Source organism: Rhamphochromis longiceps, linkage group LG4 (assembly GCF_057381845.1).
Source record: "Rhamphochromis longiceps isolate RC_006_pf linkage group LG4, R_longiceps_female_GT1.1, whole genome shotgun sequence".
In the NCBI taxonomy this organism is placed as follows: Eukaryota; Metazoa; Chordata; class Actinopteri; order Cichliformes; family Cichlidae; genus Rhamphochromis; species Rhamphochromis longiceps.
In genome coordinates, this window is record NC_140560.1 from 18,601,004 (window position 1) to 18,626,523 (window position 25,520).

Below are 25,520 nucleotides of genomic sequence, written 5' to 3' on the forward strand. Positions count from 1 at the left end.
GCTTTGATCTACAGTGATAGTATCACCTTCAACTCTCAGTCATTCAGAGGCCGGTTTACCATCTCCAGAGACAACAGCAGAAAGCAGGTGTATCTGCAGATGAGCAGTTTAACAACTGAGGATTCAGCTGTTTATTATTGTGCTCGAGAGCCACAGTGACACAAGAGGAAGAAACTCTGTACAAAAACCCATCAAACTACGTCAAACACTGATTTCAGGTTTTTTTCCCCAAAATTACAGAAAATACATTTAACTCAATCCTCACACTCAGAAATGCAATAAAGTTGGTTTTGTGAAGCATTTGTGTTGTATAGTTCTTTTTTTTTTTTTTTTGGTGGATTTTTACATGTAAATATTGTTATCTTCCGTGTCTGAATTGAGAGTTGAAGGACTTTTGTTTTTAAGAAAAATAAATCCAACACTATATTTGTTTTTAAATAATATTTCCTTTTAATTGCACTAAAATTGTTTCTTACTACTTATACTAAATGCCACAGTGTGATCTGTTTTCTCTTATAATCTGTCAGCATCCATTTGTATGCAAATCAAACTTCCTCACAGGCTGATATAAAGTCTGATATCATGCTGTCAGTCACAGAAGAAGATGAGAAGCTCCCATCAGAGCATCTTTAGTACCATCTGGCTGCTGGATCCTGTGAGTCTAACTGAACAGAAGCACTATGATCACTATGAACAGAAAGACTATTGTTACAGTCTGCAATGTTTTCTCCACAGGTGTGAAATGTGCACAGCTGACACAGCCAGCCTCTGTGATTGTGCAGCCAGGTCAGCGTCTGACCATCACCTGTCAGGTCTCTTATTCTCTTGGCTACTGGACAGCTTGGATCAGACAGCCTGCAGGGAAAGGACTGGAGTGGATTGTGATGAAATACACTGGGGACTCTCGCTATAAAGATTCACTAAAGAGCAAGTTCAGCATTGACTTGGACACTTCAAGCAACACAGTGACTCTAAATGGACAGAATATGCAGCCTGAAGACTCTGCTGTGTATTACTGTGCCCGATACCACAGTAACACAAAACATCAGCAAACCTGAACAAATTGAAGTGTCTTTATTCAAAAAAATTAATAAATGGGGAAATTCCTTAGTGGATCACAATTCTTGATCGAGGTAGTTGTAGCAAGAAATTAAGCTCACGGCAGTTCAGCATCAGTTTACCATGACCAAAGGAAACAACAGAAAGCAGCTGTATCTGCAGATGAGCAGCTTGACATCAGAGGATTCTGCTGTTTATTATTGTCCTCAAGAGACACAAAGCAAAGACCCTATCCTTTCAACTTTTTAAAAAATTATCTTTTAATATTTTTAGGGCTCTCAAAATTAACATGATAATCACGATTAATGCGATTAAAATTAAATTAATTTTAATTATTAAATTAAAAAAATTTACGCAATCAACCCATCTGGAGCACAGAAAGGACAAACTTTGGACAAACTGCCCGAAATGTGTTTACAGAGACATTTCAGGAATTTTGGGTCATTTGTGATGGACACATTAACGTTGACAGCCATAATATTTTATTAATATTATTATTATTATTATTATTATTATTATTATTATTATTATTATTATTATTATTATTATTATTATTATTGAAAAAAAATTCACGGTCTAATGATACAGTAATTTGTTCCTTCAGAGCCCACATGGAATTTCATGGAATATTTTGATTCTTAGTAACTGTTACTGTCAGGAATACATATTTTGTGGGTCACATAGAGTATCACCCTTTAAGAACAGTACATGCGTATGGCCTGAACATTGTGATGCCCACATCCACTAAGTCATTTTTGGAATATTTTACACAGGGAGATAAACAGGGGAATTAGTTTAGAAGAATTTGTGGGAAACCACTATCCAACAGTTGTGTAGTAGACTCAGAATGACAAGACAAAACATTATCACCGATAACTTTTTCTCCTCTTGCCCAGTGTGTCCTGGAGACACTATAACTCGGAGTCTACAATAGGTCAAGGCAGACATTCTTGCTCTGATCAAGGCTTCTGAGGTTTACAGCATAGAGTTTAAATTTACTGGCAGCCTTACTATGGTCAGCTATATCAGGAAGAAAGGACTGGCTATTGTACTTCTGAAAACAATGTATCACAGCAAAATGGTGGATGATATTTACGTGTGTTGCCAAATATAACACAAGAACTACATGAATGCTTTACACAACTATAGACCAGGCAGAGAGACATGACTCTTAAATGACCTGTCCTCATTTTATGTTTTATTTTCTTATATTCTCAGTTTACTGGGTTGGTAAGAAAAGAACATTTCTTTTTGCAAACACAAACATTTCTAGTCTCCTGTAAGAGTTGACATCCAGTCAAAACTTTTAGCACACCTCAATGTTTCCAGTTTGTTAATGAAAATTATGCAGTTTAATGTCTTATTGCACTCTGAAATGAAAGCATAGTACAAATAAGCAATTTATTTATTTATTATTTATTTCATAAGCAAATAAATGAATAAATAAATAAAGTCATGGGATCAATTAATTGGCCAAAATGTATTCTAAACTTTTAAATCATCAACGTAGCCACTTTTGGCAGATATAACAGCTAAACATACCTGTAGCATTCTTTCTACAATAGAAATCAAATATTCTTCAGGAAGTTCTTCCCATATCTGTTGCAGAAGTTCCCATAAATGTTTGGCACTTGTAGCTTTTCTTTCAATCTTCTGTCCAGTTCATACCAAACCTTAATGGGATTTAAGTCTGGAGACTGTGTTGGCCTCTCCATGTTTTCAAGCTTACTAGTTTGGTCTTTTTTCCTGAGGTAGTTCTGCCATAGGTTGGACTTATGTTTTGGGTTCAGTTCAGTTCAGTTCATTTTTATTTCAAACATTTCAAACATGTGCCTTCACAATCATTACAAAATATCATTCCATTATTTGTTTGAAAAGGAGTAGGCTGAAGTATTTACTTATTTGTCCCTACCCCCTCAAGTTTTACCTCTCATTCATTTAATTTTTTTTTGTCTTAAATTAAACAAACAACATATGAAACATATGAAGTAAAACAAAACATAACATACATAAATCAAAAACAAGAAATTAGCAAGCCCCACCACAGTATAGTTTCTTTCATATGAAAAATACAGAATGTGTATATTTGCAGATACACAAGTTATGGAAAAACAACAAACCAAAACAAAACAAAAAAACAAAAAAACAAAAAAGAACCGCAACACCATTACCAGCAACATTACCGTCCTGGGTTAACCCCGTTTTCTTCATTCTTATACTTATTTAAAATTAGGTTTTTATATTTTACTTTAAACTGTTTTATGTTTTGACTGTCTTTTATTTCTTCTGTTAGACTGTTCCATAATTTAACTCCTGCAATTGAGATTGACATAGTTCTTAAAGTTGTTCTAGCACTTTGTATTTTTAAATTCCATTTCCCTCTTAAGTTATACCCACCTTCTCTTTCTATGAACAATTTACAGATTTCTTTGGGAAGCAATTTATTTCTTACTTTATACATTATTTGCGCTGTTTTAAGCTTCACCAAGTCTTGGAATTTAATAGCTTGCATTTTGACAAAGAGTGCATTTGTATGGTCCCTGTACCCTACATTATTTATTAATCTAATGGCCCTTTTCTGTATTATAGTTATTGTTTGTGTGTTACTTTTGTATGTGTTTCCCCAGACCTCTACACAGTAGCTCATATATGGCAGTAGTAAAGCACAGTATAAAATGTGCAGTGCTTTCTGATCCAACATATGCTTTGCTTTCCCCAGGACGGCAATGCCCCGTGCCAATTTCCCCCGAACATAAGTAATGTGTGGCTTCCAACAGAGCTTGTGGTCGATGATCACCCCAAGAAATTTTATTTCATTTACTCTTTCTAAATATACATTGTCAACACATATTTCTACTTCGATGTTTTTCTTTTGGTTTCCAAACAACATAAATTTGGTTTTATCGAGATTCAATGATAATTTATTTATATCAAACCACTTCTTTAATATCGTTAATTCCTGTGTGATCATCCCCAAAACCTGTGGGTCATTATCTTGCTGTTAGATGAACCCCTGACCAACTAGGCGTATACCAGAGGGTATTGCATGGTGCTTCAGAATGCCGTGGTAGCCATTATGGTTCAGGTTGCATCTCACTGTGTACAAGTCACCTGGATCCAGCAAAACTGCCTCTGACCATCCACACCTCCTTCTCTATGTTTGACAGCTGATTCCACTGTGGAACCATCCTGTCTTTTCAAAGGCGTACAAAGAGCTTGCCTGATGATCCAAAGATTTTAAATTTTCATTAATCACTCCATAATACATTCTTCCAATCTTCAGTAGTCCAATGGTGATGTTTAATGGCCCAGGTAAGCCTCTTTGTCTTATTATGATGGCTTAGCAACTGCTTTTTTGCTTCAACATGTCCTGTCAAACCTGCAGCTCGAAGACTTCTCTTCACAGTTGAAATTGAAACTTGTTTACGATTGTAGTGAAGTAGATTCTGGGGTAGGATTTTACATGATGTCCACAAATGCACCACTAACATCCACACCTTCCCAGTTGACAATTAGCAGGCTTATAAGAAACAGCTGCGCTTCACTACCAGAAGGAGGCATTTGGCAGTCTTGTTCATCCAAGGTGGCTGAGAGCATTAGGCAGCTAAGCGCTGCAGATCTCTCCAGGAAAGCTACTCAGTTTAGTATTGCCCTTTAGAGAGTGGTTTGCACTATACTGCTGCTGTCTTGTTTGTTATGCAATGCTTTTTTAACGAATAGTAGTTTGGGGTGTATTTGTTTTATGTAGATCTTTTACTAATTTGTTTAACGTTTTATGCTTTCTTTTATTGCTTTAGTGGAGGTGCGGCCGCTTGTCGAGGGGCTAGGCACTTGAGGTGGAATCCCCTCCCCAATGCATGCGAGTGTACACACCGGGCATAGGTAGATTGCACCATTTAGAGTTTAGTGTGAGTGAGGTCTGCAGTAAATTCACACGGGTGAGTAATTGGTGGCATCCTTGGGCAGTCCTCCAGTAGGTTGCCTCCTCAAGTGGCCGGTCTCCACTATTTTGTTTAGTTATTCTTTTAACATGTTGTGATTGTTTTTAAGGTAGCATTGTCAGAATCAGAATCAGAATCGTGTTTATTGGCCAAGTATATGTGCAGACACATACAGGGAATTTGGTTCCGGTAGATGGTGGCTCTCAAGCACAGCAATGTAAATCTCTCTCTCACACACACACACACACACACACACACACACACACACACACACACACACACACACACACACACACACACACGTGTCTATATATACACATTACACATACATACACAAAGCTATGTAAACCAACTATAAATAACGAATCTAAACTTATATACATAAAATACAGAAATGAATGAGGTGGAATGAATACTACAAAATGTACATAAGGTGCAGTTGCAGTCTGGCAGTGGGAGCAGTGTGACAGGTCAACTGTTAAGAAGGGAGATGGCGAGGGGAAAGAAGCTGTTCCTGTGTCGGGTGGTCCTGGTCTGCAGGCTTCTGTACCGTCTGCCAGAGGGCAGCAGATCAAAAAGTCTGTGTGCAGGGTGTGAGGGGTCTGCGATGATTTTCCCTGCCCGTTTCCTGGTTCTTGAGAGGTACAGATCCTGGATGGAGGGCAGGGGGGTGCCGATGATCCTTTCTGCTGCCCGTACAGTCCGCTGCAGTCTGCTCCTGTCCTGTTTAGTGGCTGCTCCATACCAGACTGTGATGGAGGAGCACAGGACAGACTCAATGACCGCAGTGTAGAACTGGATCAGCAGCTCCTGTGGAAGACTGTACTTCCCCAGTTGTCTCAGGAAGTACATTGTGGTAGGGAGTCTGGTCGTTTTGTTAATAGTTTTTTAATTATCTATTTTGCTGTCTCAACCCTTCTACCTTAGGTGCCTTTTTGATTTTATAATTCTGTTTTTAGTAGTAGTTCTTAATAAACTTTAATTTGTAAAATTCATCTGTCTCACCTCTGCCGTTAATAACGAGTCTGTGGGCTTTGGTAGTCAATGCAACACTTACATTGGCTAGAGAAGTCTCTCCTGAGGTGTAACGCCCTCCCCCAGGTAGCGTTGTCAACATCTTAGTTACCGTCCCCGGTTATTCCTCTATCGCGACACCACAATCTGGCGTTGTGTCGCCAGGATATTTTCAGGCAGAGATCTGTTGCATGTCTTTGTTTTGTTTTGTTTTTGGGGTTAAATCTGTTCGGTTTGTCTGGTTATTGTAGTGCAGCGGCAAGACAGCAGCAGCAGCGGCGGGACGGACTTCTGGTTTTTTAGTAAGTGATATTTAAATACTCTGGTTTATTATGGAGGAAGAGCTCGCACAGTTACGAGACTTGGTAGCTCAGGGGCAAGCAGAAAATCGGTGGATGCGGCAAGAGCGAGGATCGGAGCTACCTGGCACCAGTGTTGCTGCTACAGGTTCATCCACCAATGGGCATTGTGCTGTTTCAGCTCCCAGTGCCCATGGTTCAACGGTAAGACTGGTATAGGTATTGCCGAATGGGTGGAAGAGGTGCAGGCCTGTTTGAGGGTACGGCATCTTTCACCAGCCGACAAAGCCCTTTTCATCTAGAAGGCGAGCCCAGAGAAGAGATTAAATATCGGCTTTCAGAGGAGAAAGACAATCCCGAAAAGATTTTGACTATTTTACAGGAACTGTAGATGTACTAAGTCATATGTCTCTCTGCAGGAAGAGTTCTTTTCAAGACGACAGCAGGAGGGAGAAACATTGCAAGAGTTTTCGCATGCTCTTATGTGCCTCATGGATAGAGTTGTGAAACAGTCCCCTCATGTTCTGCTGAACAAAGATGTGTTGCTTAGAGACCAATTTGTTGAAAAATGTGCTTGATTGTTTCTTACGCAGAGAATTAAAACAGTATGTCCGCAGCCACCCTACTGCCACCTTGATGGATGTTTGTCGTGAGGCTATATTATGGGAGCATGGAGGTATGCCAGGGGGTGGGAGGGATAGACGTTACTTGGTTCCCCCGGCACTAGGCTTTCAACCTACTGTCCAGGAGGTCCCTTTTAGAGGTAGTCTGGCAACATGTTTTTACTCTCTGCTCATATATCTCTGACTCATTCTGAGGGTCAAACTCTGCTGCTTGCTAGCTAAAATATAGCTATGGGAAGAGGGGGAAAAAAACAATGTAGAAAAGCTCACATCAAACCAACTCTTTTCTTTCTGTCATTCACAGGATCAACAGCACATATAAAGAAACAATGAAACAACTTTGAACATAAAGTTTTTGGTTGTCTTATTTTTAATTTAAATGTTTAAATTTGCATTGTATATTTGTTATAAAAATGTACAATAAGTATAATGTGTTGTTGTTGTTTTTTTTTTTATTTATATAATACATCCCTCCACATGCAAAATATACTTCTTGCCAAGCACATACAAAGACTTCATATACATGTACTGTTGGCTGCAAGAGAGAGAAGCTTTGACCCAGTGGCCTTCAACATCAGCATATCCTCACAGCCTCATAGTCTCACTGAAAGCATGGACAGAATATGCAGCTTAAAGACGATGCTGTGTATTATTGTGCCAGAGAGTCACAGCATCATAAAACCATTAGGAGACCTGAACAAATACCCTTTATTGGCTGAGCAGCTGTTTCGAACAGCTGTTTCTTCAGTTCACCAGAGGAGGCGCTCCAAGACCATAAATGAATTCTGAAACTCTGTGACATTTTTTTTCCTAAGATGAATCTTAAAGCTGATCCTTAAAATGTCGCAAAACAAAACTGAAATCACTCATAAGTTTAAATTATGCACTACATTTCAAACAAGAAAAAAGGAGGCATTTGCCTGCTGGAGTAAAATCAATTTTTTCTAATATTAGGCTTGATAAAAGAAACAGATGTTAAGTTGCACTGGTGAAAACTTAAATAACCTTTTTATAGATATTTAACAGAATACTTAAGATGTTTACATGTTAGAAAAAATTCTCTTGGGAAAAAAAAAGCTATTTGCATAAATCTCCTGCAGCTCCGTGTCTTTGACAGATGTTTGGAAACAGACTAATATAAAGTTTTATACTTCTGTTAAACAGAACTCATTTTTATTTACTTTGTTCATACTTTACAGTAAAATGAACCATTATCATAAACACAAACACTGATGCTTCACAAAAATCTGACAAAACCTAAAGGTGCCAGTAGATCAGCATTTAGAAAACTTTAAACAAAAAGACACACATGTATATTGTAGTTTTGAATTCCTGATTTCCTGGCTTCCAAAAACAAATGCTTAAACATGATGTACTATTGAAGGGAGTAACAAGTATAATTTTTACTATTTACTATAATTTTTACTATTATACTATACTAACAAATAAATAAATAGCTTGGGGAGTCTTACCTGAAAACATTTGCTTAACAAGTAAAACATTTCAAATAATAATGCAATGAAATGATCAGTACTACAAGTTACAGTGTGGTTCTGTATTTGAGGGAGGAGCTGATGCAAAACTGTGTTCTAGTTTATCTTTACATAAAACAGAGTAAATCATTGATGTACCCACTGTAGACTGAGCAGAGATAAATGGCTTTCATCATGATCAGACCTTGTATTTGGTTCACTTTTCTCATTCTTTTAGTGAACTGGGCTGGTAAGGATTATAGATTTACTGTTACTGATGAAAACACATGAAATGTCTGCATCATTGTATCTATTGAGCTGGGGTTTTTTTGTAGGTACTGAAGGTCAAACACTGACTGAGTCTGAATCAGTCATTAAAAGACCTGGAGACTCCCACAGACTGACCTGTACGTACTCAGGGTTCAGTAGCGATTACTGGAACGCTTGGATCAGACAAGCTGCTGGAAAAGGACTGGAATGGATATCTGCTATCAGTGATAGCAGTACCTACATCTACTACTCTCAGTCAGTCCAAGGCAGATTTACCATCTCCAGAGACAACAGCAGAAAGCAGGTGTATCTGCAGATGAACAGTTTGACAACTGAGGATTCAGCTGTTTATTATTGCGCTCGAGAGTCACAGTGACACAAGAGGAAGAAACGCTGTACAAAAACTCAAAAAAACAAAAATGAATAAATAAAAAAGCTAAATTTTATTTTCTGCAATTCACATTTACAATTTATTAAACATACACACACTGAAAGGAACAATAAATGTGCCTTACCAGGAACGGTGAACCCTAAATATTGTATTCATGTATTTGTAAGTGTAAATGTTATAATTTGCTTTTTCTTTATGTTACATAACATAACAGCTTATGTTGTGTATTAAAGTGCATGCACCACTGATTTGTTGCAACACATTTATATAATTTTATATAACATTTGTATAATAACAGACACATTTATGGGGGGATTACTGACATTGGTGAAGTTAGCCAGAGCCTGGATATCATACTAAATTGTCTTTAACTCCTAACTGACTGAGGACCACAGTGATACAAGATGAGAAACTCAAAAAACTCAGCACGTCAAGTTAAAATCAGAAATTCTCATTTACAGAGGATATGAATAGGAAGTCATCCAAGGTAATCCAGTAAAACATTTACCCAAGCCATAGAAACGTAACCATTACTTTACCACCCAAACCTATGAGAGGTGGTGGTATAAAACATGAAAGGGGATTAAATATCCAATATTCAATCATAATTCAGTACATTGAATTCAGCCCTTTTATTGGTATGGTGAATGTTATTGCCTCAGTTTTTTGTTTGAAAGACACTTAAAGGCAAAAAAAAGAAAGAAAAAGAAACAAGCCAAAACTATATTATATATTCAGCCATTATCTGAATTTACATCTGTAACTATTACATGAACATAAATCATTAACATATAAAGAAGTTCTGTGAGATGAACAATTTGGTATTTGGTATTTTTGAACATATATTTGCTTGGCTGATTTTCCATTCACACAAGTTCATCATGTTCTCTCTTGCTTACAGGTTTTGGACCCTGGGAGAAGCTTTTAAGTGCATTCAATCTAATAAACACTATAAAAACAACTGAATAATCAGCTGAATTGTAGAGAAAAATCTTTTTCCACAGTATTGACCTCATCCAGTCAGAATCAGTGGTTGTACAGCCTGGACAGGCTTTAACATGCCTGGTTATTCATGGACTGATCAGAAATAATGAAGAAAAATGAATGAACTAGATTTTGGTTCATTATGGAGGATGAGACTTTCACAAGGCTTTGAAGAAAAAGTGCAACTACCACACATCTACTTCAAATAGTACAATGACATTCACAGTGGTAAAATTGCAGTCTGAAGACACAGCTGTTTATTTCTGTGTATGCGGCCCCTCAGTGTTACCAGACATCCATAAACCTACACAAATATGCAGTACATGAGACTAAGCCACCAACAATTAATAATAAAAACACAGGCTAATGCATAAATTAATATATTTTCATTCTGTTCATTAAAAAAACAAAAAACGTGTTGACATATTTTAGTTGTTAGATGTCTTAAAAGCAGTTTTCATCTTTTTCATATGTTTTTGTTTTGTCTCATTTGACATGTCTGTGAAATTAGAAAATGCGTTTCAGTGGATTTAAGCTAATTGTTATTAATGTATGTTGTACTTCTTTGATTACTTTTATTTTCTTGTCTTTTTTGTCTTCTCTCAGGGTATTACTGATAAAATCCATGTTTTACATATTTTACAGATTTGTATCATTATTAGTCAAGTTAAATAAACAGTTTAATCATAATTTAATGAATCAGTTTATTTTCTTTTTCTTGCACACTGTACATAATGATTTTCTCTCTCACATGGGAGGAGTCAATGTAAAACTTGAGGTCTTAAGTGTACTTATCTGACTGCTGGGAACAGTGGACTCACAGTTTAACATGATGGACTGCAGGACAGGACTGCTGCTTCTAGCTGTCTTCTGGGCAGGTGATAAGTCCAACAGATCTTTTATTAATATAGTATATCTTTAGCCTTTTTCAACATTTTTGATATGTTTCACAATTTTTTTGGTTTTCCTTGACAGGTGTTGATGGTCAAACTTTAACAGAATCTGAACCAGCAGTTAAAAGACCTGGAGATTCCCACAGACTGACATGTACAGCTTCTGGATTCTCATTCAGCAGCTTTGAAATGAACTGGGTCAGACAGGCTCCTGGAAAAGGACTGGAGTGGGTTGCTTATATCAATAGTGGTGGTAGCACCAAACACTACTCTCAGTCAGTACAAGGCCGGTTTACCATCTCCAGAGACAACAGCAGAGAGCAGCTGTATCTGCAGATGAACAGTCTGAAGACTGAAGATTCTGCTGTTTATTACTGTGTTAGAGAAGCACAGTAACAAAAAAGAAATGCTGTACAAAAACCCATCACGACAAACTAAGTCAAAATTTTCTTTTCGGTGACAGAAATTAAATTTAACTTATGAACAAACTCAAAGATAAAATCAATTTGCATTATTGGTGTTTAATAAATATTTGCATTTGTTTTTGTGAACATTATCACCTTTCTTGTTTGAAATGTGTTTTTAAGGAATGGAAAAACAAACAAACAAACAAAACCCAAAATGCTATGTTTCTTTTTATGGTTGCAAAAAAATTTGTCTTTGCTAATAATACTCTAAGTCCAAGGAAAATCTGTATTTCAGTTCCATTAAATTCAGTTCAATTTTATTTATATAGTCCCAAATCATAACAACAGGTACCTCAAGGCACTTTATATTGTAAGGTAAAGAATCTACAAAGGAGGAAGGCATGACAAAGGCACACTATGAAAGAGAGCCAGAGATTAACAATAACTAATTATTAAATGCAGAGTGATGTTTAAACACATAGAGTGTAAAGAGGTAATTGAAGAAGAAACACTCAGTGCATCATGGGAAGCCAGTTGCAGCATAACTTAGGGAGGATTCAGGGTCACCTGATCCAGCCTTAACTATAAACTTTGTCAAAAGGAAAGTTTTAAGCATAATCTTAAAAGCAGAGAGGGTATCTGTCTCCTGAAACCAAGTTCAAAGTTTGTTCCACAGAAGAGGGGCCTGCAAGGTGAATGCTGTGCCTCCTATTCTATTTTTAAATAAACTATGAACCAAAAATATCCAGCAGTCTGAGCATGAAGTCAGGAGAATCCCACACACTGACATGTACAACCTCTGGATTCACATTTAGCAGCTATTATATGGGCTGGATCAGACAAAAGGGCTGGAGTGGGTTTCCACTATTGATAGTGGCAGTAGCAGTAAATTCTACTCTCAGTCAGTTCAAGACCGGTTTGCCATCTCCAGAGACAACAGCAGGCAGCAGCTGTATCTGCAGATGAACAGTCTGAACACTGAAGATTCTGCTGTTTATTATTACACTCGACACTCACATTGACTAAAGGTGGTACAGCAGCTTTACAAAAACCTTCACAATTTTCGTAAATTATGGCAATCTTTACTTTGTCATTATGGACTTGGTCAAGGTGTTAGCTTTGGACAGGCTACAAAGTATTCTGTGAAGAATAAATCTGATATTAAAAAAAAAGATTTCTGTTTCTCTTCTTCTGATGAAACTCACTTTGTCTGTCTTGTTTAAATGCCCATATTCATCGACAAGCTCACGTCTAAAAACACAAGATGTTTAGACTTAAAGATAATTTCCGGTTACAAGATGAGCTTCCCAACCCCCTGAAACACGGTCACACTTAATGCAAATTAATTCAGAATTCTAAAAGCTGATCCTCATAATATGGAGAGTTTAAAAATATGCCTGATGATTTAGAAATGCATAGAAAATTTTTTTTTTGTGTGTTTCATTTTTCAATCTTAAGCTCGGAGACTCATTCTTTTCACTTTCAACTCAATGTAACATTCTTTTAAAGATTCACCATGGTCATCTACAAATATTACAGTTTAATTGAGTGTGAGTTGATCCTCTTGACATGTTTTGATGGTCTCTGACAGAATCTGAATTAATGGTAAAGAAAAAAAAAGGTCTGGAAAATAACACAAAATGAACCTGTACATTCTCTTACTCTAAGTCTATCATCTCCAGAGATGACTCTGACAGGAGTTTGCCTGCTGGAGTAAAATATATTTTTTGTAATATTAAGCTTGGTAATTGAAACAGATTGTCATTTGGTAGAAACTTCACTTTAAATACAGTCAGAACAAAGAGCATTCAACAGCTCATCCCTGAACCCCCCCCCCCCCCCCCCCCCCCCCCCCCAGAGAGCGAGAGAGTGTACAACCTTTATGTCTGTGAAGGTTCTCAGTCATTCAGGTAGACGTAGTCTATAGGGAGCTTGGAAAGAGAAGCATCTGGACTTCTTTAAGTTTCCTTGAAGATTGGTGGAGAGTCACAGATTTTAAGCCCTATGGGAGTGTCCCTAAGAGGGTCATGGGTCCCCTATTGATCTTCTACCTAATCACACAAGCCAAGGTGTGAAAACGGGTGTGGGTCAGAATCAGCCAAGGTTTCGGGTGAACCCATTGTGAAACCTTGCCCTACCCTATCATGTGATTTACTGAGTTCAAATGGCCCAGGATGGGAGTGGGTGTTAAGGCGTCTGGGAAGGAATCTCAAAACTGGATTATATAGATGGCAGACAGTTGGTGTCGTAAACCATCAACTGTCTGCAATCAAAGATGGTTGTTCACAGTGCACATAGATCACTTCTTTCACTCCTCTTTCAAACCATCTGTCTTCTATGTCCAAAACAGAGAACAGAGAAGACAGATGATAATCACATGATGGGGTGATTATCAAAAATTCCAAAGCAGGTGTATCTGCAGATGAATAACTTGACAACTTCTGATTCTGCTGTTTATCACTGTGCCTGTGACCCAAAGTGACACAAGAGGAACAAACTCTTTACAAAATTTGATTCAGAGAAATTAATTGCTATTGAACTTCAGCAACACTATGAAAGAAACAATAAATGTGCAAGGATCTGCAACACATTTAACAGAATTCATTAAGCTCAGACTAATTGGAATAATTTTTCATACATAATTTGCTCGTTGTTCCACCATAGTATGCACTGTAAATTGTGCAGATGCAGTTAAGTCCTTAAGGATTTGGATTAACTTTTGGTTCCAAATACTTCTGGACTTATCTGTACCTGCACAATACAGACACTAATTATTACTGTTTGTCTGTAGGTACTGAGGGTCAAACACTGACTGAGTCTGTACTAGTGATCTCACAGACTGACCTGTACATACGCAGGGTTCAGTGGTGATTATAATAATGCTTGGATCAGACAGGCTACTGGAATGGACTGTTAAAGTTGTTAGTGTAGGAAACAAAATTTTATCACAGTTTTTATACACTTTGCTATTAGTATTTATTTAGAAGATTTTTTACATGTTTCTGTGATACATTGAAGATTCAACACTCATTTTTTGGTTAAACAAAGGTATTGGGGGAAAAAAAAGATGCACTGTACAAGTGGTGAAATGAATAAAACCAGCACCTGTTTATTTATAAGTTTAGTATCAATAAGCAGAAATGGAAAAGTGTATTCCTCTTTGAGGAGGAGGAGCTGATGCAAACTGATCTGCCATATTTGAATATTTTTGTAGACTATAACACAGAGACTATATGACGGACATACACCACTATAGGTTTGTCATAGAAAGGGCTTTGATCATGGATCGACATGAGTTCATGGCTGTTGTTCTCATCCTGTCAATTAACTGGGCTGGTAAGGATAGGACAGTGCTATTAGAAATAATTTAATACAAAGAAAAATGACATGTTTTAAATACAGAAGCTAATAATGTGATTGTCTGTAGGTACTGAGGGTCAAACACTGACTGAATCTGGACCAGTAGTCAAAAGGCCAGGAGACTCCCACAGACTGACCTGTACATACTCAGGGTTTGGTGGCGATATTTATGCAGTTTGGATCAGACAAGCTGCTGGAAAAGGACTGGAGTGGATTGCTAGAATCAGTGATGATAGCGACTATATCTCTTACTCTCAGTCAGTCAGAGGCCGCTTCACCATCTCCAGAGACAACAGCAGAAAGCAGGTGTATCTGCAGATGAGCAGTTTGACAACTGAGGATTCAGCTGTTTATTATTGTGCTCAAGAGCCACAGTGACACAAGAGGAAGAAACTGTGTACAAAAACTCAGCCCAAGTTAAAATGGGAAATTTACATTCACAGAAAGGAGCTGTAATTTAACATGCTCAGTAAAGTCATAGAAACAAAAAAATGTGTATGAATGATGGACACACTTATTCTCTCCTTGCTGCTCTCTTTATGCCCTGTGAGCAATTTTGTAGCTGTTTATAGTGATGCCAGTGGAAGTGTGAGGACATATAGAGGTCACCAAAGGTAACAGACCCAGTACGATCTATCACACTCATGGCCAGTGGAGTCTGTATTTTCCAAACTGTGAACTTTGCATATCTCTCCCCTTGACATGAGATTTTAACACAATGGGAACTTCTTCATTGTCTTTTTTCAACATGCAGGGTAGTCCAATAAAATCGTGCATCTTAACCCAAACCAAGATCTATTCACAACATAACCATCATCGCCTGTCAGAGACTGGCTGCCAAAAAATCACCAGCAGGAATCAATACAGTCAGTCCAGCCCTTTTTATTGTTATTGTGAATTTTGCCTCACAGTACCTTTGTTGGTTGGTAGAACATAAAAACATAAAATCAGAAGCAGGTTTGATTTATCAGGAATCATAACTGCTCAGTGAACACAAAATAACAAATATTCAACATACAAAGAAGTGTTTAAAGCTGTGATTTAAGCTCCACCTTCTCTTTCTAATCAGCTGAGTGACTTTGATAATGTATATAACAGTATGGATTAGAAAGAGTGCACAGGAGACTTTCATAAATACACATTGAACATGAAACGCAGCCACCAACACACTTCATAACTGGGGCATAGCCATGAATTTAAATGTATTTACCCTCAAATTATAAAGTAAATAAATAAATGATAAAAAAAAAATATGTGTTTGTCATTGTTTTACATGCCTGTGTTTAATTTATTTCAATAAACACATAATATAATGAATCAATAACTTTTCACACACACACACACACACACACACACACACTGGTAAAGGTGAATTGGAAGGACAATTTTTTCAAACAAGATTTTTGCAACACTAAACGGACCCCCCTTTCCGCTTGTGCTAGATAGATGAAGTGCATCTTTAAAAATCCCATTTGAGTTGTACAACACAAATCTCACTTCAAAATTGTGAAAAACACACCAGAACTCAAAATATAAGAACCTGACAACATGGTGTAATAAGAGGACAACACTAATTAGGTAACTTGGCTCCTCCCCCTGACATGAACAGTAATTGTCAGGGCTAACTTTATTAACAGGACAAAGGCCATACACATACACAAACATGTATTTTGTGTGTATTAAAAGGGCAACAGGTGAATAAAAGGAACAAATTGAGTGCATTTTACAAAAACAGGATTGTTTTGTTAACAGAAATGAAAATAACTGGCAATATAAAATTATATGTCCTCTTAGATCAGATGCACTAAAACAGTGTCAACAAAATGAATTTACCAATCTTCTAATAGTAAAATTCTAAAATAAATAAATGAGAAACCAAAACATACAAAATATCTTTTGTAACTCCTCCAAGAAGTACTTTGGAGTTATGTAGACTCCTCTACATAGGATTTTCTTTTTTCTTCAACGACACGCCCCGATTCCTCACAAAATCTCTGATGCTTTGAATAGAACGACCAGCCAGAGCAGGATCTTCTGCAGTTTTGCATTGCTGGCATTCGATAATAGTGGCCAGTTTTCCTTTTTTGATATGTTCGCCAAAATACTTCATTATCGCAGCAACCTCCGTGGGAGACCAAGGATGCTTTTTGACCCTCCTTGCATTTTCCAGAGAAGCTAGAAGCAGAAAAAAATAAATGTAAACAAACTACTTTTTAAACAATTTTTAAATTAAAGGGGACGTATTATGCTCAATTGTGTGAGTTGACATGGTTGTAGGATGCAAAAATATAATGGCGATAATCGGCTTCCTTCAAATAAGCCGAAGAATTGAGTTCTGCACACACTAGTTTTACAGCCCTGCTAAGAACAGTTAGTGTTTAGTCTACACAGCCCAAAGACGGCCTTTGCATTGTCCACGAGGACAGGTGCTGAGGCTGTGATTATGCTGGATTGTGCAAAATACACTACCTGAGACATAAAAGAGCTCCTTTTTTAGTTGTTGAAAACCTACACTTAAGGAGTCGGGAGGCAATTCATAACCAAATATACATACAAAAGCAACAAAAAAAAGTGGGTTTTGCATAATATGTCCCCTTTAAGGTGAATTTGTTGTAACAGTGTTTCTTTGGTATAAATCCTGTAATGCTGACTGTTTAAATACTTATTACAATGGATGAATACATTTATTTAAATGTAAAATTCTGAAAGGTAGCCCACATTAAGTCAGAATTCCAATAAATAGCTATGGCAAATCACTATGGATGGAGAGCATTTTATTCCACACACCGTTATACAACAAAAAACATGTATAGCATGATATTGTAATAATTTGAAATGTATAACATATACTCAAACATTTCATATATAACTGTCTGACTCAAATGTTTATTTAAAAACAAGGGTGGACCCTGCCTGACCATGAGGTGGGCCTTCAGGTTTTTTCAGTGAACATAATTTTCTTCAAGACGTTCAGGTTACAGCCCACAATTAGCCAAACCAGCCCAAATTTTCCAATATTATCCAGATTCTGCCTATGGGAATAAGATGATGTTCAGAGTATGGAGATAATGTAGAAGCCCAATGGTTGAGGAATCCTCAAAATTAAAAACCCAAATCATAATATGTTCTCATTGCTTTGTTTATTAATTGTTTTGGTGCATTGCTGTTTTGAAAATGATAAGTATTTAAATGTATTACAGATTAAAACAGGCATAGGGAAAGTAATTTAAACATTTATCCCATTACTTAATACAAGGTATTGTTCCACATTGAATGTGATTTATGTTTTACCTTACCAAGTAGGTTAATATAATTGTCTAACCAAGTTGTAGAATTATGGTACGGTCCCTGGCAGAAAGATGAGCATAGTCACCATACTGGCTTGGGTGGTGTGGATAACTGGGTTCAAAAATGCATGAAGTTTACATTTGTGCTTAAGTGACTTTTGTATGCATGTCACCATTTACCAGATTGTTCATTTGTTTTCTTCTTACTGCTTGGCTTCATCTCCTTGTTTAGTATTCTGTTGGGTTCAATGACCTTACCCGCTCCATTTTTACTTTGTGCTGAAAAACAAAACAAAACAGTAAGCATATATTTGTTGTATTAAATCTCTTCTAATGTAATGTCAAATGCTCCTGAATGTGGTCAAGCAACTAATGGACCTTGAAATCTTGAATATGGTTTCTAAGATAAATCCAGAGTCGCAACTATGACTTTTAGTTTAAGGTGACACATGTGAATGTGGAATATGGCTAGAGCTATTACAGCTGATATTAAAAGATACAAGGCTGAATTTTTCTCCAAACAAGACTCCGGTGTAGTGATGGGATTTCCGGCTCTTTTTAGAGATCCGGCTCTCTCGGCTCGGCTCACTAAAAAGAGCCGGCTCTTTCGGCTCCCGAACCGGCTCTTCAGGTTATTTTGTTGCTTTCATTCATTTATTATTAACAACAATATAAAATTATGCACAAAATGAATTACTAATGTTTAAAAACGTGTTTTCTATGTATATATGTTCATTATATAAATCTGCTTTTATTTATTCACTCCACATAAAATTTAAAAAATAAATTATAAAATACAAAAACCTACCATTTACAATTTAACTTTTAAAATTTAAACTTTAAATTTAAAAATACCAAGTGCCCAGTGCTCAGCTCAGTGGGTAGACACACTGGCAGCTTCACTTATATCACACTTAATTCACTGTGTTTTATCTTCCCATCGCACTGATGAGTGGACAGTTTTCAGGTGCCCGTGCACCGGCTCTATATGATATCCTTTTCTTGCAGACTCTACACTCTGCCTATGTATTGTCAGTAAAATTTAAATGGTTCTAGATTTTGCTTCTTTTCTTGGTGTCACTCATTTTCTTTACTCCACCTTTCTAATGTGACGACATTGTCTCTTGTTGTTGCTCCCGGCTCTCTTTCTCTCTCTCTCCCTGCTGCTCTTTTCGTGTGCTACTGCTGTTGCGAGTGTAACTACCGCCCCTAGCTCCTCCCTCTGCTCAGAGGCGGGAGGGGTGCAAACGCAAGGCTCTGTTTGCGCCCCTCCCGTCTCTACTCAGCGCAAACACAAGGCTGACGTGCAGCGAAAAAAGTGAGAGAGAGGGCAAGAGAAAGTAAAAAAAAAAAAATCCACGGCTCCCAATAAGGAGCCGGCTCGCATCGTTCACTTCAAAGAACCAGCTCTAAGAGCCATTTCGTTCGCGAACGACCCATCACTACTCCGGTGACTGGTCAACTTTCCACTCACCACTGATTTACTGTAGAAAGAGGATGAGAGCGTAGAGGGAATACTTCAGAAGCGCAAACCAGGTAAATAAAGAGTAGTAGATCAGCCCTCCACACACCAACTATTTTCATCTCTCTTGATTAATCTCATCTCCTTCTGTCTCCTGCAGGGCAGCTTCCTTTCTAACATCCTTCAACAAACCTTCCTCACTGTCCCTTGTTTGCACATGCCCAACACAACCTCAACCTGGCCAATGTAGAACAATGTAGACATTTTTTCCAACATGTGCAGTCCCAATGATATTGTTCTTCCTAATCCTATCCATTCTCTCCACCCTCAAAAAGAATCCCAGCATCTTTGCTTTCCCCAAACTCACCTCCAAGAACTGCAATCTATTAAGAACTCTGCTGCCCCCTTACTCTACTGCACTCACTCTAGAGACTATATCACCACATCCTAAAAAGAACATTACTGGCTGCACACTGACTATAGTATTGAGTGCAAACTCCTAATCAACTTTTAAGCCTTCAACAACCTCGCCCCCGCCACCCTGAGGGATTGTCTTTACTGTCACTCTCCCACAACACTGCTAACACTAACCTCCTTACCCCCATCATCAAAATCATAAATCTGAGGGTACAATCCTTTGCCACTGCTAATTGCACCCTCTGGAACTTCCTCTGCTCATTAGATTCTCTCTAGAACTTTAAATCACAGCTCAAAATCACCTGTTCAAACTAGCATTTCCTACCTGACCATCCTCCAAAACTGACCTTTCTATTCTGTTGAGCTGGTCTTTAGAAAGATCCTTGACTTTCTTTAAATTACCATTTGGACAAAGGTAAAAATCACTGGAAAAATGATAGTAATGAATTATCTTTTTTTTTTTTACATAAAGATAGCAAAGATAGCAAAAGTGTCTAGGAAGTAGTTACAAAGGTAAAAGCTTCAATAAATGATGACAAACACATACCTGGAGGTTCCTTGACAACTTTCTTCATCATTCTAGTATCTATAGAATCTGTAATAAAGTCTATTAGTCATGTGATTTCATAAATTGAACAAAGTTGAGACTAATCACATTGTACTTACCAATCTGTGGATATACAAGATTTCCTTCATTGACCTCACGCTCCGCTCCGACCTCCTCACGCTCCGCTCCGACCTCCTCACGCTCCGCTCCGACCTCCTCACGCTCCGCTCCGACCTCCTCACGCTCCGCTCCGACCTCCTCACGCTCCGCTCCGACCTCCTCACGCTCCGCTCCGACCTCCTCACGCTCCGCTCCGACCTCCTCACGCTCCGCTCCGACCTCCTCACGCTCCGCTCCGACCTCCTCACGCTCCGCTCCGACCTCACTTTCTTCACTTGAATCTGTCAACTGTAGGTTATCTAACAAAATAAAAGATTGTCTTAATGAATTATAAGGTTATAGTGCAGGAAACGTGTATAATTCTTAACCTTAACACCACTTTACCTTCGATTTCAATCTCTTCAAGTGTTTTGCCTTGAAGGCTTTTGAGAGACCCTTTCTCCATGGCAATCAGTAGTTTGGATATTTTGGCAAGCTGGGTAGTAGCCTCTGGAAGTCTATAATATTCGCGATGAACACGAATATCATGACCTAGGAAGTTGGCAACTTGGTCTAACTCGTGATTCTTGAGGTTTAAGATCTGAGACAAAGTTGCGACATGTTTGCGCAACTGCGTTGAACGTAGGTGTTCAGGGTTTTCAGCCCCACATTCAGTCGCATAAATCCTCAAACAGTCCTGTCCTCTGTAGGGAGTCAGACAATGAGGTCTGGCAAACAGGAATATGTTTTCTGCCAGAACACCACAGTCTTGTCTTTTCTCTGTCAGCCGTGTTATGGCATTCACCATGTCTGGTGAAAGTAGCACTGCAACCTTGCGTCCTCGTTTACCCCTCAATTCTACACGACTGAAGTGTTGACAAAGGTAAAGTTCAAATTTTGTCAGTCCAATTGCAACATCCTTGTGCAGGGTACTAGTGTCTCTCTCCTGGAAGCCATTCAGTGTCATCTTTGAAATTTCTCCCCCTCTTCTCCTGTTAAATAGTATTACATTTGCCATGGTAGCTTTACAAAGTTCACTGTATGATTTTGGTGAACTATGCTCTTCCAAGTCCTTCAGTGCTTGTTCTGTAGTCTTCTCCAGATGTCTATGAAGACGCTGAACATCTTCTGTGAAAGGAAGTGTGGAAGGCTTGTTGAAGTGCCGCTCGTTTAGTGTGGTTAATGCAGTATGGGAGATGAGTTCTGACCACTTTGTAGCATAAAGGGTTTTGAAACTCTGGGTTGACTTTATCAGTGCACTGTCTTCTGCCATCAGTGCTCTGCAATGTATAATATCACAGACTTTCTGCAGTGAGTGTCCCAACTTTAAAGCAAGGCTTGGAGTCGAGTAGCAGTTCTTTTCTTCATCATACCCACACACCTTCTTAACAGCTTTGATAACCACATTGAAATTTGCAGGTCTTACAGCATCCTCAAAAGTGTGTATTGAGCATTCTTTCCGAAGTGTGAGCAGAAGTCTTCCACATTCTCGGAGTGTCTGGCGAATGTAGTCAAATTTGGTGGGATCTTTCCCATGTTTGTTAAAGAATGATTGAGCAAGCTGAAGAATAGAGAAGTCACTTCGCACAGTAGAAGTTATTTCATCATCTTTCATGACAGCTAATATCTTCCAAACACCGGGGGAAACTTGCTGACACAGAGCTGACTCACTCATACAGGCCAGGGACAAGACCTTTTTTCGTCCCCCCTCTGAATTGGCCTCCACTGGTTTTGAAGAACATTTACGAACATGTCTCCAAAGATCTCTTTTAAGATATAATGCCTCGCAATAAATGCAGTGAATATAGTCTTTTCCTTTGTAGGGTTTTTTTGATGTGCGTCTGGTTTTTAATGATCCAATCCCACTTGCGATGACCTCCGAGTTATGTCTGTGGTTTCCTTTGTTTCGCAGCTTAGAAAGCATTTTCAAACGGTCTTTGGACTTCTTGGGAAGACTTAAAACTCGAGCAACATCTGCATGTGATTTCTCATGAGTTTTTAAATGACGTGTAAACTTTGTCTGTAGTTTTCCACAAATGTAGCAGTATGTTTTGTTTCTTAGTGAGGAGGATGTTTTTAAGGAATCTTCAGCCGTAGTATTAGAGTCATCAACAATGCCTTCAGCATCAGACTTTTCTGCTGTGGCAATAACCCCTGATACGTCGAGCTGTCTTGTGCCAATTCCATCTTCAGATATTGATTCGGCATCTTCTGAAATTCTTTGTCCTACTCTCTCTAAAAAACTTTCTAGGCGAGGTCTTTTCGTTTTGCAAGCAGATTGACTGCTGGAGATCTCAGAGTTCTGTACTTGTTTGCAACTTATATTTAAAGGCTCTGATTTGTTGTCCCATGAGCTGTCTGAGTCAGCTATAGAATCTGGCACATATTCCTCTTCTGATGAAGCCCCCTCACTTGAACTATCTTCACTAAAGACCTAATAACAATCAAAAACACAAAGTAAGACTTTGTTTACCTTACATATTTTACTGAGAAGAATTCTGCAAAAACACTTACCTCTGGAAGAGGTTCAGTGAGGTTCACCTTGTGGCTAACATAACATCTTTTGTGCCAGGACTGGTAGCAAACTAGACAGAGAAAAATTAAGTTAATAAAAGAAAGGTAGTTAAAGCCGCTTTCCCCAATTTAAAAAAACAGGCTAGATGGAAGCATAAACACAGTCAAGAAGGCTCCCCCCTCCCATTGGATATTATCCATAGGCCACACCCCCTGGTGTGCTTTGCTGCTAAACAGGCCAGTGCATAGTGTGGTGGAGCCATGTTAATGTAGAATTTAAGGAGTCAGGAAAGACTGTTCTATCGTTTTTCTGGACTGAGCCATGTTATTGGCTGATGGTTTTAGACAAATGCAACAGAACCACTTCATTTTTTTTTCTTTAATCTCCAAACAACATTTATAGCTATGCTTTGTTAAAATGTTGTTATGAACATGAAAAAAAAATATGTTAAGCTAACTTGTTTTTGCAAATTGGGTATAGCAGCTTTAATAATGACATGGTAAGTAAATATGTAAAAAGTGCAGATGTAAAAGGTTCATTATGAACATATATCATATTTACTTATGGATTAGTTTTCATAGTGTTCCTTATGGATCATATTTAAGATATTCTAATGTACCCAACCTTCCATAATTAAATAATTACCTTCACATCTCACACCACTCCATTTCAGAGGCGAAAAAGGTCCTCCACATGCAAAACATTTTTCTAAACTTGACATTTCGTCAGGGACTAGATCATGATCGCAGTCCTGTTTGGTAAAAAAAAAACAAAAAAAAAACAGTGTAATCAAAAACAAAATTCATACTTTTGTGATGTAAAATATCACAAACAAATAGTTGTTTTGGTTCCTCTTTAAAAAGGAGTTAAGGACGGAAGAAGAAAAAAAAAAAAAAAAAAAAAAAAACAGGTTCAAGTGTTACTAAAACTATTAAATCAATTTTTGTAACTTTTGCAATGCAAAATTTAAAGGGAAAAATACCTGCTGTATATAGATCAATTTTCAAAACAATTTGTTCTTCTAGGTTTTATATTATGGTATATATTACAAAACCACAATGAAAAGAAAATTCATTGTGGACCCACAACACCCAAAAAAAGATTAGACTTACAATTTGTTCTTTCTGAAATGAGAAGATGTGTCCAAAGTTTTGACTGGGAGTGTAAAAAAGTATAATTAAATCATGAAGTCATGAATCCATCAAGACATAACGGATGGCCTTTACACAACAATGTTACATAAATGTGCTTAGCATTAACAGGAAAGAGTTTAGCGATTGTTTCGGTTGTATTTACATGCTCCTTCCTATAGTAAGCTTCATTCTTGCTCCTTGATCAGCTGAAATTCAAATATGCGATCTAACTACATCAGAGTTCATTTCAACCAAGCCGAGAACTACGTCTTTATGCAAACCAGATTTAGGGTTGGGGTTTCATACTTCTTGTTTCAAATCTCAGTCCTCCTAATGCGTGCATCTTACTTGGTCAAGATAACCAAGGACCCACATACCTCAATACTGCCTAATAACTAGCACCTCAGTCTACAACTAAAACAATCTGACACTGAAACTCCAATTTACCTTTGTTGCGTCGTTAGGAGAGGAACTGGCTGCATTCTCATCCACAGCCTGAGATGCCACCATGTTGGATTTCTAAAGAAGAAGCGTGAATAATGAATGGCAGTCTTTGGGTCTAGCCAAGATGAATACAGTCCTCCTAATGTCTGGACCTGTCCAGTTGAGTAATACACAGGACCCGTGTGTGTATGCACAATTGCCAGAGTAACTCTCATTGATCTGAATTCATTTCTAAACTCAGTCCTCCTAATGTCTGGACCTGTCCAGTTGAGTAATACACAGGACCCGTGTGTGTGGGCGCACTTGTAGGTAGAACTCAGTTGTTTATACTTCCTGTTTCAAATCTCAGTCCTCCTAATGCGTGCATCTTACTTGGTCAAGATAACCAAGGACCCACATACCTCAATACTGCCTAATAACTAGCACCTCAGTCTACAACTAAAACAATCTGACACTGAAACTCCAATTTACCTTTGTTGCGTCGTTAGGAGAGGAACTGGCTGCATTCTCATCCACAGCCTGAGATGGCACCATGTTGGATTTCTAAGGAAGAAGCATGAATAATGAATGGCAGTCTTTGGGTCTAGCCAAGATGAATACAGTCCTCCTAATGTCTGGACCTGTCCAGTTGAGTAATACACAGGACCCGTGTGTGTATGCACAATTGCCAGAGTAACTCTCATTGATCTGAATTCATTTCTAAACTCAGTCCTCCTAATGTCTGGACCTGTCCAGTTGAGTAATACACAGGACCCGTGTGTGTGGGCGCACTTGTAGGTAGAACTCAGTTGTTTATACTTCCTGTTTCAAATCTCAGTCCTCCTAATGCGTGCATCTTACTTGGTCAAGATAACCAAGGACCCACATACCTCAATACTGCCTAATAACTAGCACCTCAGTCTA

General features: G+C 38.1%; 1 protein-coding gene and 1 long non-coding RNA gene across 2 annotated transcripts in view; one reads left to right on the forward strand and one right to left on the reverse strand.

The window, feature by feature from the left end:
* The window catches only part of LOC146671418 (uncharacterized), a 56,059-nt gene that overhangs the window by 17,110 nt on the left and 13,429 nt on the right, over positions 1-25,520 (forward strand). The window lies entirely within an intron of this gene.
* On the reverse strand, positions 16,234-24,868 carry LOC146671420 (uncharacterized). Its single transcript, XM_085403631.1, has 8 exons — positions 24,621-24,868; positions 23,686-23,791; positions 23,040-23,110; positions 20,931-22,959; positions 20,546-20,845; positions 20,427-20,474; positions 18,181-18,279; positions 16,234-16,888 (listed from the first exon to the last, which is right to left on the reverse strand). Exons 1-8 carry the CDS (start codon positions 24,681-24,683, stop codon positions 16,653-16,655), a joined length of 2,952 nt encoding a protein of 983 aa, XP_085259757.1. The 5' UTR covers positions 24,684-24,868; the 3' UTR covers positions 16,234-16,652.